The sequence below is a fragment of the Bombina bombina genome, chromosome 7, assembly GCF_027579735.1.
Source record: "Bombina bombina isolate aBomBom1 chromosome 7, aBomBom1.pri, whole genome shotgun sequence".
In the NCBI taxonomy this organism is placed as follows: Eukaryota; Metazoa; Chordata; class Amphibia; order Anura; family Bombinatoridae; genus Bombina; species Bombina bombina.
In genome coordinates, this window is record NC_069505.1 from 475,106,092 (window position 1) to 475,122,675 (window position 16,584).

At 38.8% G+C, this 16,584-nt stretch overlaps 1 protein-coding gene across 2 annotated transcripts in view; it reads left to right on the forward strand.

The window, feature by feature from the left end:
- Nucleotides 1-8,901: 8,901 nt before the first annotated feature.
- The window catches only part of LOC128666769 (oocyte zinc finger protein XlCOF6.1), a 28,932-nt gene continuing 21,249 nt past the window's right edge, over nt 8,902-16,584 (forward strand). For both annotated transcript variants that reach the window (XM_053721554.1, XM_053721555.1), the window contains exons 1-2: nt 8,902-9,035; nt 14,687-14,783. In XM_053721554.1, the coding sequence (XP_053577529.1) occupies nt 14,715-14,783 (69 nt within the window). In that variant the 5' untranslated portion in view covers nt 8,902-9,035; nt 14,687-14,714. The remainder of the gene's footprint in view (nt 9,036-14,686; nt 14,784-16,584) is intronic.

Consider the following 16,584-nt stretch of genomic DNA (forward strand, 5'->3'; position numbering starts at 1 on the left):
CACAGGGTAGATCCTCCTCCATGACATGCAATTGTTTTTAGCCTGGCCCAATGGTGTTTTGGGCACAGAAATTGATGCCAACACTGGCATAGATAATATAATTCTCATTTTTGAATAAGTAACATATTTTCAAAGGGTTAATAACCATTGGGCCACTCATTTCACTGTGAATATATACAGGGTAGATCCCCCTCCATGCCATGCAATTGTTTTTAGCCTGGCCCAATGGTGTTTTTGGCACAGAAATTGATGCCAACCCTGGCATAGATAATACAATTCTCATTTTTGAATAAGTAACAGATACTTTCAAAGGGTTAATAACCTTTGGGCCACTGATTTCACTATGAATATATACAGGGCAGATCCCCTTCCATGACATGCAATTGTTTTTAGCCTGGCCCAATTGTGTTTCGGGCACAGAAATTTATGCCAACACTGGTATAGGTGACATAATAATCATTTTTGAATAAGTAACAGATATTTTCAAAGGGTTAATAACCATTGGGCCACTGATTTCACTATGAATTTATACAGTGTAGATCCCCCTCCATGTCATGCAATTGTTTTTAGCCTGGCCAAATGGTGTTTTTGGCACAGAAATTGATGCCAACCCTGGCATAGGTGACGTATTTCTCGTTTTGAATAAGTAACAGATATTTTCAAAGGGTTAATAACCATTGGGCCACTGATTTCAATATAAATATATACAGATTAGATCTCCCTCAATGACATGCAATTGTTTTTATCCGGACCCAATGGTGTTTTGGGCACAGAAATTTATGCCAACACTGGCATATGTGCTCTAATTCTCATTTTTGAATAAGTAACAGATATTTTCAAAGGGTTAATAACCATTGGGCCACTGATTTCACTATGCATATATACAGGGCAGATCCCCCTCCATGACATGAAATTGTTTTTAGCCTGGCCCAATGGTGTTTCGGGCACAGAAATTGATGCCAACACTGGCATAGGTGACATAATTCTCATTTTTGAATAAGTAACAGATATTTTCAAAGGGTTAATAAACATTGGGCCACTGATTTCACTATGAATATATACAGGGTAGATCCCCCTCCATGCCATGCAATTATTTTTAGCCTGGCCCAATGGTTTTTTTGGCACAGAAATTGATGCCAACCCTGGCATAGATAACATAATTCTCATTTTTGAATAAGTAACATATATTTTCGAAGGGTTTATAATTAGAATTAGAGCACCTATGCCAGTGTTGGCATCAATTTCTGTGCCAAAAAAACACCATTGGGCCAGGATAAAAACAATTGCATGGCATGGAGGGGGATCTACCCTGTATATATTCATAGTGAAATCAGTGGCCCAATGGTTATTAACCCTTTGAAAATATCTGTTACTTATTAAAAAATGAGAATTAGAGCACCTATGCCAGTGTTTGCATCAATTTCTGTGCCCAAGACACCATTGGGCCAGGCTAAAAACAATTGCATGTCATGGAGGGAGATCTAACCTGTATATATTTATATTGAAATCAGTGGCCCAATGGTTATTAACCCTTTAAAAATATCTGTTACTTATTCAAAAATGAGAATTATGTCACCTATGCCAGTGTTGGCATCAATTTCTGTGCCCAAAACACCATTGGGCCAGGCTAAAAGCAATTGCATGTCATGGAGGGAGATCTAACCTGTATATATTTATATTGAAATCAGTGGCCCAATGGTTACTAACCCTTTGAAAATATCTGTTACTTATTAAAAAATGAGAAATACAACACCAATGCCAGGGTTGGCATCAATTTATGTGCCAAAAACACCATTGGGCCAGGCTAAAAACAATTGCATGGCATGGAGGGGGATCTACCCTGTATATATGCATAGTGAAATCAGTGGCCCAATGGTTATTAACCCTTTGAAAATATGTTACTTATTCAAAAATGAGAATTAGAGCACCTATACCAGTGTTGGCATCAAATTCTGTGCCCAAAACACCATTGGGCCAGGCTAAAAACAATTGCATGTCATGAAGGAGGATCTACCCTGTGTATATTCATAGTGAAATCAGTGGCTCAATGGTTATTAACCCTTTGAAAATATCTGTTACATATTCGAAAATGAGAATTATGTCACCTATGCCAGGGTTGGCATCAATTTCTGTGCCCAAAACGCTATTGGGCCAGGCAAAAAATAACTGCATGGCATGGAGGGGGGGGGGGTCTACCCTGTATATATTCAAAGTGAAATCAGTGGCCCATGGTTATTAACCCTTTGAAATTATATGTTACTTATTCAAAAATGAGAATTATGTCACCTATGCCAGGGTTGGCATCAATTTCTGTGCCAAAACTCCATTGTGCCAGGCTACAAACAATTGCATGGCATGGAAGGGGATCTGACCTGTATATATTCAAAGTGAAATCAGTGGCCCAATGGTTATTAACCCTTTGAAAATATCTGTTACTTATTAAAAAATGAGAATTAGAGCGCCTATGCCAGGGCTGGCATCAATTTCTGTGCCCAAAACACCATTGGGCCAGGCTAAAAACAATTGCATGTCATGGAGGGAGATCTAACCTGTATATATTTATATTGAAATCAGTGGCCCAATGGTTATTAACCCTTTGAAAATATCTGTTACTTATTCAAAACGAGAAATATGTCACCTATGCCAGGGTTGGCATCAATTTCTGTGCCAAAAACACCATTGGGCCAGGCTAAAAACAATTGCATGACATGGAGGGGGATCTACCCTGTATAAATTCATAGTGAAATCAGTGGCCCAATGGTTATTAACCCTTTGAAAATATCTATTACTTATTCAAAAATGAGAATTATGTCACCTATGCCAGTGTTGGCATCAATTTCTGTGCCTGAAACACAATTGGGCCAGGCTAAAAACAATTGCATGTCATGGAAGGGGATCTACCCTGTATATATTCATAGTGAAATCAGTGACCCAATGGTTATTAACCCTTTGAAAATATCTGTTACTTATTCAAAAATGAGAATTATGTCACTTATGCCAGGGTTGGCATAAATTTCTGTGCCAAAAACACCATTGGGCCAGGCTAAAAACAATTGCATGGCATGGAGGGGCATCTACCCTGTAGATATACATAGTGAAATCAGTGGCCCAATGGTTATTAACCCTTTGAAAATATCTGTTACTTATTCAAAAATGAGAATTATGTTATCTATGCCAGGGTTGGCATCCATTTCTGTGCCAAAAACACCATTGGGCCAGGCTAAAAACAATTGCATGGCATGGAGGGGGATCTGCCCTGTATATATTCATAGTGAAATCAGTGGCCCAATGGTTATTAACCCTTTGAAAGTATCTGTTACTTATTCAAAAATGAGAATTATGTTATCTATGCCAGGGTTGGCATCAATTTCTGTGCCAAAAACACCATTGGGCCAGGCTAAAAACAATTGCATGGCATGAAGGGGGATCTACCCTGTAGATATTCATAGTGAAATCAGTGGCCCAATGGTTATTAACCTTTGAAAATATCTGTTACTTATTCAAAAATGAGAATTATGTTATCTATGCCAGTGTTGGCATCAATTTCTGTGCCCAAAACACCATTGGGCCAGGCTAAAAACAATTGCATGTCATGGAGGGAGATCTAACCTGTATATATTTATATTGAAATCAGTGGCCCAATGGTTATTAACCCTTTGAAAATATCTGTTACTTATTCAAAACGAGAAATATGTCACCTATGCCAGGGTTGGCATCAATTTATGTGCCAAAAACACCATTGGGCCAGGCTAAAAACAATTGCATGGCATGGAGGGGGATCTGCCCTGTATATATTCATAGTGAAATCAGTGGCCCAATGGTTATTAACCCTTTGAAAATATCTGTTACTTATTCAAAACGAGAAATATGTCACCTATGCCAGGGTTGGCATCAATTTCTGTGCCAAAAACACCATTGGGCCAGGCTAAAAACAATTGCATGGCATGGAGGGGGATCTGCCCTGTATATATTCATAGTGAAATCAGTGGCCCAATGGTTATTAACCCTTTGAAAGTATCTGTTACTTATTCAAAAATGAGAATTATGTCACCTATGCCAGGGTTGGCATCAATTTATGTGCCAAAACACCATTGGGCCAGGCTAAAAACAATTGCATTGCATGGAGGGGGATCTACCCTGTAGATATTCATAGTGAAATCAGTGGCCCAATGGTTATTAACCCTTTGAAAGTATCTGTTACTTATTCAAAAATGAGAATTATGTTATCTATGCCAGGGTTGGCATCAATTTCTGTGCCAAAAACACCATTGGGCCAGGCTATAAACAATTGCATGGCATGGAGGGGGATCTACCCTGTAGATATTCATAGTGAAATCAGTGGCCCAATGGTTATTAACCCTTTTAAAGTATCTGTTACTTATTCAAAAATGAGAATTATGTCACCTATGCCGGGGTTGGCATCAATTTATGTGCCAAAAACACCATTGGGCCAGGCTAAAAACAATTGCATGGCATGGAGGGGGATCTACCCTGTAGATATTCATAGTGAAATCAGTGGCCCAATGGTTATTAACCTTTGAAAATATCTGTTACTTATTCAAAAATGAGAATTATGTTATCTATGCCAGTGTTGGCATCAATTTCTGTGCCCAAAACACCATTGGGCCAGGCTAAAAACAATCGCATGTCATGGAGGGAGATCTACCCTGTATATATTTATATTGAAATCAGTGGCCCAATGGTTATTAACCCTTTGAAAATATCTGTTACTTATTCAAAAATGAGAATTATGTCACCTATGCCAGTGTTGGCATCAATTTCTGTGCCCGAAACACAATTGGGCCAGGCTAAAAACAATTGCATGTCATGGAAGGGGATCTGCCCTGTATATATTCATAGTGAAATCAGTGGCTCAATGGTTATTAACCCTTTGAAAATATCTGTTACATATTCGAAAATGAGAATTATGTCACCTATGCCAGGGTTGGCATCCATTTCTGTGCCCAAAACACTATTGGGCCAGGCAAAAAATAACTGCATGGCATGGAGGGGGGGGGGGGGTCTACCCTGTATATATTCAAAGTGAAATCAGTGGCCCATGGTTATTAACCCTTTGAAATTATATGTTACTTATTCAAAAATGAGAATTATGTCACCTATGCCAGGGTTGGCATCAATTTCTGTGCCAAAACTCCATTGTGCCAGGCTACAAACAATTGCATGGCATGGAAGGGGATCTGACCTGTATATATTCAAAGTGAAATCAGTGGCCCAATGGTTATTAACCCTTTGAAAATATCTGTTACTTATTAAAAAATGAGAATTAGAGCGCCTATGCCAGGGCTGGCATCAATTTCTGTGCCCAAAACACCATTGGGCCAGGCTAAAAACAATTGCATGTCATGGAGGGAGATCTAACCTGTATATATTTATATTGAAATCAGTGGCCCAATGGTTATTAACCCTTTGAAAATATCTGTTACTTATTCAAAACGAGAAATATGTCACCTATGCCAGGGTTGGCATCAATTTCTGTGCCAAAAACACCATTGGGCCAGGCTAAAAACAATTGCATGACATGGAGGGGGATCTACCCTGTATAAATTCATAGTGAAATCAGTGGCCCAATGGTTATTAACCCTTTGAAAATATCTATTACTTATTCAAAAATGAGAATTATGTCACCTATGCCAGTGTTGGCATCAATTTCTGTGCCTGAAACACAATTGGGCCAGGCTAAAAACAATTGCATGTCATGGAAGGGGATCTACCCTGTATATATTCATAGTGAAATCAGTGGCCCAATGGTTATTAACCCTTTGAAAATATCTGTTACTTATTAAAAAATGAGAATTATGTCACTTATGCCAGGGTTGGCATAAATTTCTGTGCCAAAAACACCATTGGGCCAGGCTAAAAACAATTGCATGGCATGGAGGGGCATCTACCCTGTAGATATACATAGTGAAATCAGTGGCCCAATGGTTATTAACCCTTTGAAAATATCTGTTACTTATTCAAAAATGAGAATTATGTTATCTATGCCAGGGTTGGCATCCATTTCTGTGCCAAAAACACCATTGGGCCAGGCTAAAAACAATTGCATGGCATGGAGGGGGATCTGCCCTGTATATATTCATAGTGAAATCAGTGGCCCAATGGTTATTAACCCTTTGAAAGTATCTGTTACTTATTCAAAAATGAGAATTATGTTATCTATGCCAGGGTTGGCATCAATTTCTGTGCCAAAAACACCATTGGGCCAGGCTAAAAACAATTGCATGGCATGGAGGGGGATCTACCCTGTAGATATTCATAGTGAAATCAGTGGCCCAATGGTTATTAACCTTTGAAAATATCTGTTACTTATTCAAAAATGAGAATTATGTTATCTATGCCAGTGTTGGCATCAATTTCTGTGCCCAAAACACCATTGGGCCAGGCTAAAAACAATTGCATGTCATGGAGGGAGATCTAACCTGTATATATTTATATTGAAATCAGTGGCCCAATGGTTATTAACCCTTTGAAAATATCTGTTACTTATTCAAAACGAGAAATATGTCACCTATGCCAGGGTTGGCATCAATTTCTGTGCCAAAAACACCATTGGGCCAGGCTAAAAACAATTGCATGGCATGGAGGGGGATCTGCCCTGTATATATTCATAGTGAAATCAGTGGCCCAATGGTTATTAACCCTTTGAAAATATCTGTTACTTATTCAAAACGAGAAATATGTCACCTATGCCAGGGTTGGCATCAATTTCTGTGCCAAAAACACCATTGGGCCAGGCTAAAAACAATTGCATGGCATGGAGGGGGATCTGCCCTGTATATATTCATAGTGAAATCAGTGGCCCAATGGTTATTAACCCTTTGAAAGTATCTGTTACTTATTCAAAAATGAGAATTATGTCACCTATGCCAGGGTTGGCATCAATTTATGTGCCAAAACACCATTGGGCCAGGCTAAAAACAATTGCATGGCATGGAGGGGGATCTACCCTGTAGATATTCATAGTGAAATCAGTGGCCCAATGGTTATTAACCCTTTGAAAGTATCTGTTACTTATTCAAAAATGAGAATTATGTTATCTATGCCAGGGTTGGCATCAATTTCTGTGCCAAAAACACCATTGGGCCAGGCTATAAACAATTGCATGGCATGGAGGGGGATCTACCCTGTAGATATTCATAGTGAAATCAGTGGCCCAATGGTTATTAACCCTTTTAAAGTATCTGTTACTTATTCAAAAATGAGAATTATGTCACCTATGCCGGGGTTGGCATCAATTTATGTGCCAAAAACACCATTGGGCCAGGCTAAAAACAATTGCATGGCATGGAGGGGGATCTACCCTGTAGATATTCATAGTGAAATCAGTGGCCCAATGGTTATTAACCTTTGAAAATATCTGTTACTTATTCAAAAATGAGAATTATGTTATCTATGCCAGTGTTGGCATCAATTTCTGTGCCCAAAACACCATTGGGCCAGGCTAAAAACAATCGCATGTCATGGAGGGAGATCTACCCTGTATATATTTATATTGAAATCAGTGGCCCAATGGTTATTAACCCTTTGAAAATATCTGTTACTTATTCAAAAATGAGAATTATGTCACCTATGCCAGTGTTGGCATCAATTTCTGTGCCCGAAACACAATTGGGCCAGGCTAAAAACAATTGCATGTCATGGAAGGGGATCTGCCCTGTATATATTCATAGTGAAATCAGTGGCCCAATGGTTATTAACCCTTTGAAAATATATGTTACTTATTCAAAAATGAGAATTATGTCACTTATGCCAGGGTTGGCATCAATTTCTGTGCCAAAAACACCATTGGGCCAGGCTAAAAACAATTGCATGGCATGGAGGGGCATCTACCCTGTAGATATTCATAGTGAAATCAGTGGCCCAATGGTTATTAACCCTTTGAAAATATCTGCTACTTATTAAAAAATGAGAATTATGTTATCTATGCCAGGGTTGGCATCAATTTCTGTGCCAAAAACACCATTGGGCCAGGCTAAAAACAATTGCATGGCATGGAGGGGGATCTACCCTGTATATATTCATAGTGAAATCAGTGGCCCAATGGTTATTAACCCTTTGAAAATATCTGTTACTTATTCAAAATAGTAATATTTGTAGTGGTGCCAACGTATGCCCTTTTTTCAAGTTTGTATATCTAATTGTTATATAAAGAGATTCCACCTCTGTGTAACTACATTATATGAATCATATTATTATTTTAATAAAACCTATTTTTTTTATTTTAAAGTCAATTTAAAGCAGTCTGACAAAAAAATTGAATAAGAAACCAACTTCCATGAATAAGAAACAGAATTTCACGAATAAGAAACAGCTTGAATAAGAAACCAACTTCCTTGTCGTGATGTGGGGTCTAGAGGGTGTGTGTAGCTGTGTATAGTGTTAGGGTGGAGGCTATGAATAGCTGTGTGTGTATATATATATATATATATATATATATATATATATATATATATATATATATATACACACACATATATTATATAAAATATTTAAAAAAAAAAAAAAAGAAACAGCTTGAATAAGAAACCAACTTCCTTTTCGTACATCCATCTATTAATACATTAATAGATTTATATTTACACTATAAATATACACATCACAAAATTGTGCAGTTTAATAAGATAGTCACCCACCTTCTAACTACACAGAATTCTCTCCCACACTCCATAGCTGATAATACAAGGTTATAGCACACGGCATTTTAATAGCAACATCTACCTTACCTAACACACATTCACGTTACATAATCATAGCAACCGTAACAGCGTCAGCTAATTCCCATCCAGCTAAAGCACTTGTGACGTCAGCAACACGTGTGAATGTTTCTCCGTCGTATTTGATCGCAGCAGACATGTGACTCACGGGTCCTTTTGCTGAATTGGAACTAGCCGCCACCCATTGTTTGGCGCTGTGTCGCGCCTCCTTGCTCCTGTAATTGTTTCTTATGTTTGGATCACCACAGTCACGAGACTAGCGTGACATCACAAGTCATTTAGCCGGATTGGAACAAGCAAGTGTGTGTGTAGGCTCCTGCTTTTGTTGATAAGTTTTGTTGTAAGCCTGTGTAAAGGGTATATTTGTCTGGGTTGTTTGTGTTGGGAGGTATTTATCTATATATGTGTGTGCATAGACAAATACCAGACAAATGTGTGTATAGAGGTGTATGCGTCTAGAGATCTGTGCTTGTATATAGACCGTGTATGTGTCTAGAGGTGTATGTGTCTAGAGGTGTATGTGTCTAGAGGTGTATGTGTCTAGAGATCTGTGTGTGTATATAGAGGTGTATGTGTCTAGAGATCTGTGTGTGTATATAGAGGTGTATGTGTCTAGAGATCTGTGTGTGTGTATATAGAGGTGTATGTGTCTAGAGATCTGTGTGTGTGTATATAGAGGTGTATGTGTCTAGAGATCTGTGTGTGTGTATATAGAGGTGTATGTGTCTAGAGATCTGTGTGTGTGTATATAGAGGTGTTTGTGTCTAGAGATCTGTGTGTGTATATAGAGGTGTATGTGTCTAGAGATCTGTGTGTGTGTATATAGAGGTGTGTGTGTATATAGAGGTGTATGTGTCTAGAGATCTGTGTGTGTATATAGAGGTGTATGTGTCTAGAGATCTGTGTGTGTATATAGAGGTGTATGTGTCTAGAGATCTGTGTGTGTATATAGAGGTGTATGTGTCTAGAGATCTGTGTGTGTATATAGAGGTGTATGTGTCTAGAGATCTGTGTGTGTATATAGAGGTGTATGTGTCTAGAGATCTGTGTGTGTGTATATAGAGGTGTATGTGTCTAGAGATCTGTGTGTGTGTATATAGAGGTGTATGTGTCTAGAGATCTGTGTGTGTGTATATAGAGGTGTATGTGTCTAGAGATCTGTGTGTGTGTATATAGAGGTGTATGTGTCTAGAGATCTGTGTGTGTGTGTGTGTATATAGAGGTGTATGTGTCTAGAGATCTGTGTGTGTGTATATAGAGGTGTTTGTGTCTAGAGATCTGTGTGTGTGTATATAGAGGTGTATGTGTCTAGAGATCTGTGTGTGTATAGAGGTGTATGTGTCTAGAGATCTGTGTGTGTGTATATAGAGGTGTATGTGTCTAGAGATCTGTGTGTGTGTATATAGAGGTGTATGTGTCTAGAGATCTGTGTGTGTGTATATAGAGGTGTATGTGTCTAGAGATGTGTGTGTGTGTATATAGAGGTGTATGTGTCTAGAGATCTGTGTGTGTGTATATAGAGGTGTATGTGTCTAGAGATCTGTGTGTGTGTATATAGAGGTGTATGTGTCTAGAGATCTGTGTGTGTGTATATAGAGGTGTATGTGTCTAGAGATCTGTGTGTGTGTATATAGAGGTGTATGTGTCTAGAGATCTGTGTGTGTGTATATAGAGGTGTATGTGTCTAGAGATCTGTGTGTGTGTATATAGAGGTGTATGTGTCTAGAGATCTGTGTGTGTGTATATAGAGGTGTATGTGTCTAGAGATCTGTGTGTGTGTATATAGAGGTGTATGTGTCTAGAGATCTGTGTGTGTGTATATAGAGGTGTATGTGTCTAGAGATCTGTGTGTGTGTATATAGAGGTGTATGTGTCTAGAGATCTGTGTGTGTGTATATAGAGGTGTATGTGTCTAGAGATCTGTGTGTGTGTATATAGAGGTGTATGTGTCTAGAGATCTGTGTGTGTGTATATAGAGGTGTATGTGTCTAGAGATCTGTGTGTGTGTATATAGAGGTGTATGTGTCTAGAGATCTGTGTGTGTGTATATAGAGGTGTATGTGTCTAGAGATCTGTGTGTGTGTATATAGAGGTGTATGTGTCTAGAGATCTGTGTGTGTATATAGAGGTGTATGTGTCTAGAGATCTGTGTGTGTATATAGAGGTGTATGTGTCTAGAGATCTGTGTGTGTGTATAGAGGTGTATGTGTCTAGAGATCTGTGTGTGTATATAGAGGTGTATGTGTCTAGAGATCTGTGTGTGTGTATATAGAGGTGTGTGTGTATATAGAGGTGTATGTGTCTAGAGATCTGTGTGTGTATATAGAGGTGTATGTGTCTAGAGATCTGTGTGTGTATAGAGGTGTATGTGTCTAGAGATCTGTGTGTGTGTATAGAGGTGTATGTGTCTAGTGATCTGTGTGTGTATATAGAGGTGTATGTGTCTAGAGATCTGTGTGTGTATATAGAGGTGTATGTGTCTAGAGAGCTGTGTGTGTATATAGAGGTGTATGTGTCTAGAGATCAGTGTGTGTGTGTATATAGAGGTGTATGTGTCTAGAGATCTGTGTGTGTATATAGGGGTGTATGTGTCTAGTGATCTGTGTGTGTATATAGAGGTGTGTGTATAGAGGTGTATGTGTCTAGAGATCTGTGTGTGTGTATAGAGGTGTATGTGTCTAGAGATCTGTGTGTGTGTATAGAGGTGTATGTGTCTAGAGATCTGTGTGTGTGTATATAGAGGTGTATGTGTCTAGAGATCTGTGTGTGTGTATATAGAGGTGTATGTGTCTAGAGATCTGTGTGTGTGTATATAGAGGTGTATGTGTCTAGAGATCTGTGTGTGTGTATAGAGGTGTATGTGTCTAGAGATCTGTGTGTGTATATAGAGGTGTATGTGTCTAGAGATCTGTGTGTGTGTATAGAGGTGTATGTGTCTAGAGATCTGTGTGTGTATATAGAGGTGTATGTGTCTAGAGATCTGTGTGTGTGTATATAGAGGTGTATGTGTCTAGAGATCTGTGTGTATAGGGGTGTATGTGTCTAGAGATCTGTGTGTGTATAGGGGTGTATGTGTCTAGAGATCTGTGTGTGTATATAGAGGTGTATGTGTCTAGAGATCTGTGTGTGTATATAGGTGTATGTGTCTATAGGTCGGTGTATGTGTCTAGAGATCTGTGTGTGTATATAGAGGTGTATGTGTCTAGAGATCTGTGTGTGTATATAGAGGTGTATGTGTCTAGAGATCTGTGTGTGTATAGAGGTGTATGTGTCTAGAGATCTGTGTGTGTGTATATAGAGGTGTATGTGTCTAGAGATCTGTGTGTGTATAGGGGTGTATGTGTCTATAGGTCTGTGTGTGTATATAGAGGTGTATGTGTCTATAGGTCTGTGTTTGTATATAGAGGTGTATGTGTCTAGAGAGCTGTGTGTGTATATAGAGGTGTATGTGTCTAGAGATCTGTGTGTGTATATAGAGGTGTATGTGTTTAGAGAGCTGTGTGTGTATAGAGGTGTATGTGTCTAGAGATCTGTGTGTGTATATAGAGGTGTATGTGTCTAGAGATCTGTGTGTGTATATAGAGGTGTATGTGTCTAGAGAGCTGTGTGTGTATATAGAGGTGTATGTGTCTAGAGATCAGTGTGTGTGTGTATATAGAGGTGTATGTGTCTAGAGATCTGTGTGTGTATATAGGGGTGTATGTGTCTAGTGATCTGTGTGTGTATATAGAGGTGTGTGTATAGAGGTGTATGTGTCTAGAGATCGGTGTATGTGTCTAGAGATCTGTGTGTGTGTATAGAGGTGTATGTGTCTAGAGATCTGTGTGTGTGTATATAGAGGTGTATGTGTCTAGAGATCTGTGTGTGTATATAGAGGTGTATGTGTCTAGAGATCTGTGTGTGTATATAGAGGTGTATGTGTCTAGAGATCTGTGTGTGTATATAGAGGTGTATGTGTCTAGAGATCTGTGTGTGTGTATAGAGGTGTATGTGTCTAGAGATCTGTGTGTGTATATAGAGGTGTATGTGTCTAGAGATCTGTGTGTGTATATAGAGGTGTATGTGTCTAGAGATCTGTGTGTGTGTATATAGAGGTGTATGTGTCTAGAGATCTGTGTGTGTGTATATAGAGGTGTATGTGTCTAGAGATCTGTGTGTGTATAGGGGTGTATGTGTCTAGAGATCTGTGTGTGTATAGGGGTGTATGTGTCTAGAGATCTGTGTGTGTATATAGAGGTGTATGTGTCTAGAGATCTGTGTGTGTATATAGGTGTATGTGTCTATAGGTCGGTGTATGTGTCTAGAGAGCTGTGTATGTGTCTAGAGATCTGTGTGTGTATATAGAGGTGTATGTGTCTAGAGATCTGTGTGTGTATATAGAGGTGTATGTGTCTAGAGATCTGTGTGTGTATAGAGGTGTATGTGTCTAGAGATCTGTGTGTGTGTATATAGAGGTGTATGTGTCTAGTGATCTGTGTGTGTATATAGAGGTGTATGTGTCTAGTGATCTGTGTGTGTATATAGAGGTGTATGTGTCTAGAGATCTGTGTGTGTGTATATAGAGGTGTATGTGTCTAGAGATCTGTGTGTGTGTATATAGAGGTGTATGTGTCTAGAGATCTGTGTGTGTATAGAGGTGTATGTGTCTATAGATCTGTGTGTGTGTATATAGAGGTGTATGTGTCTAGAGATCTGTGTGTGTGTATAGAGGTGTATGTGTCTAGAGATCTGTGTGTGTCTAGAGGTGTATGTGTCTAGAGATCTGTGTGTGTATATAGAGGTGTATGTGTCTAGAGATCTGTGTGTGTATAGAGGTGTATGTGTCTTTAGATCTGTGTGTGTATAGAGGTGTATGTGTCTAGAGATCTGTGTGTGTGTATAGGGGTGTATGTGTCTATAGGTCTGTATGTGTGTATAGAGGTGTATGTGTCTAGTGATCTGTGTGTGTGTATAGGGGTGTATGTGTCTATAGGTCTGTATGTGTGTATAGAGGTGTATGTGTCTAGTGATCTGTGTGTGTGTATAGAGGTGTATGTGTCTAGTGATCTGTGTGTGTGTATAGAGGTGTATGTGTCTAGTGATCTGTGTGTGTGTATAGAGGTGTATGTGTCTAGTGATCTGTGTGTGTGTATAGAGGTGTATGTGTCTAGTGATCTGTGTGTGTGTATAGAGGTGTATGTGTCTAGTGATCTGTGTGTGTGTATAGGGGTGTATGTGTCTAGTGATCTGTGTGTGTGTATAGGGGTGTATGTGTCTAGTGATCTGTGTGTGTGTATAGGGGTGTATGTGTCTATAGATCTGTATGTGTGTATAGAGGTGTATGTGTCTAGTGATCTGTGTGTGTGTATATAGAGGTGTATGTGTCTAGAGGTGTATGTGTCTAGAGATCTGTGTGTGTCTAGAGGTGTATGTGTCTAGAGATCTGTGTGTGTATATAGAGGTGTATGTGTCTAGAGATCTGTGTGTGTATATAGAGGTGTATGTGTCTATAGATCTGTGTGTGTTTAGGGGTGTATGTGTCTAGAGATCTGTGTGTGTTTAGGGGTGTATGTGTCTAGAGATCTGTGTGTGTATAGAGGTGTATGTGTCTAGAGATCTGTGTGTGTATAGAGGTGTATGTGTCTAGTGATCTGTGTGTGTATAGAGGTGTATGTGTCTAGAGATCTGTGTGTGTATAGAGGTGTATACTGTATATGAAAGGGGTGTGTTTGCTTCTTTATGTAGGAAGGTATTTGTCTGGATATGTGTGTTTATGTGTGCAGAGGGATATGTGTGTTGTGTATCTGTGCATATATGTGTAGGGGTGTATGCATCTGTGTATTTATATGTAGGGGTTTGTGCATAAATGTGTATATACGTATGTGTGAGTGAGTGTGTGTGTATAAGTGTACAGATGTATGTGTATTTAGCCATTATACCCATATGTGTACCTTCTATAATGTATGTTGCAGGTCTCAGTGTTGCACAATATCACTGACCATGAACAAGAAGCTGCCTGAGCGGATCCTGAATCACATCCTGGAGATTCTCTACCTGCTGACGGGAGAGGTGAGAAAACATCATAACGTCACCATGGTAACCTCCTGCAGTGATTATGTGTATTAGTTGCTTAGCAACAAGAGGTGACAGATGCTCAGAGGTAAAGAAAGAGCCGGTGTTTAAGGTAATATTCTGGGATACATGCGGTGCACAGTGCTGCAGAAATTCACTGGAGGACACAGTTATTTCCATCATCCCCATATACAGGCCAGCAATAGATATAGAAAAATGTTTACATGTTATGTAAAACTGGTAATTTATCCAGAACCAGAAGTGTTATTGTATTGAATAAACCTAGACAGCAAATATACGTCATGTATAGACATACGCAGGTATTCTGTGATCACATCCTGATACTATATTGTCTTAATTGACACTTCATTCTGTTGTGTTGTATAGATTTCACATTTTATTTTTGTTGTTATTATGATATCACCGGGTGCTTAATTATTGATATATACTGATGTTGATTATGTATGCTGACCTCTTCAGATGGGGCTGATATATTATTATATTATTAGTGCATATTAAGTGTACAGGGTTGATCTGGCCTACCATGACACCAGGAGATTTTCCTATGGGCAACAGCAGCTGGGGGCAGCTGATTCACTAAAGTTTATATAGTGAGAATGGAGAGGCTAATGGAGTTGGGTGAGCCCTTAGTAAGTCACTGGATACCCATATATGGAGTTATGTAGGGACTTCACACAACAGGGACAGAGCACAAGCCAAAACAGCATGTATAGTGTCAGCATTTGCCTGGAGGAGGCCTCAGCAGGTGGTTGTTAGGAAAGTGAACAATGATATGTGAAATGTCTACTTTAGCGCCAGCTGTCACCTGTAGGCCCGGGAGAGGTGAACCCTAGCTGTCACCAATAGATTATAGCTACAAAGGGTGGAATGCCCAGGCGCCAACTAACGGAGGCTAGGTGTTGATAAATAAAAAAGTAAAGGTCAATTTATTATATTAAAATGATATCAATAAAACCAATAAAACAGTTCACAATGCAGTATTATGGATCCATGATAATCAATTATACAATTAAATAGGGTTATCAATTCAAACAAATACAACCAATAAATACATTGTCTAAAAATACAATAAATAAACTGGCTTCAGATAACCTGCAAAGGAAGTGGATCTCGTGGGTTATACACAGACAAAATGTCCACGGAGCAGTGTCCTGGTATAGTGTCCAGCAGAGGATAGTTAGCCACTCTAAATAAATCAATCTAAATAAATCGTGGTGGAATTAAATCCAAAAAATGTGTCCAAAAAATGATTCCAAATAAAGCAAGTGTGTAGACAAATCAGCTGAGTTGTGAGGGTTAATTGAGGAAAAATGTAAAAGGACTCTGAAAAAAATCCAATAGGTGAAATAGTGTCCGGTAAAATATATAAATATTTTTTTAAAAAGGTGTATAAAAATATGAACCAAGAGAAAGGAAAATCTGTGAAGTATCAATTGATAAGTGTCTGCACAAAAAACTGATGTGATGCAATGTGTAGATAAACAAAAAACAATGTTACTCCAATCAAACGTGTCCAAGTGTTAAAAGGTATTGAGACATTTGTCTCCTTGGTGCAAAGGGTTCATTCATAAAACGGAAGAGAAAACCAAGATGAAAATGTTCCTGTGGAAAGAAAAATAGATCCAATGTGTAGCAAGTTCACAAATATTAGATTCAATGAAATCAGGCTTACCAGTGCAGGTCTATGCGTTTTGGCCCGTGATAGGCCTTTATCAAGACCCTTTATCAAGGTCCCTTGATAGGCCTTTATCAAGACCCTTTATCAAGGTCTTGATAA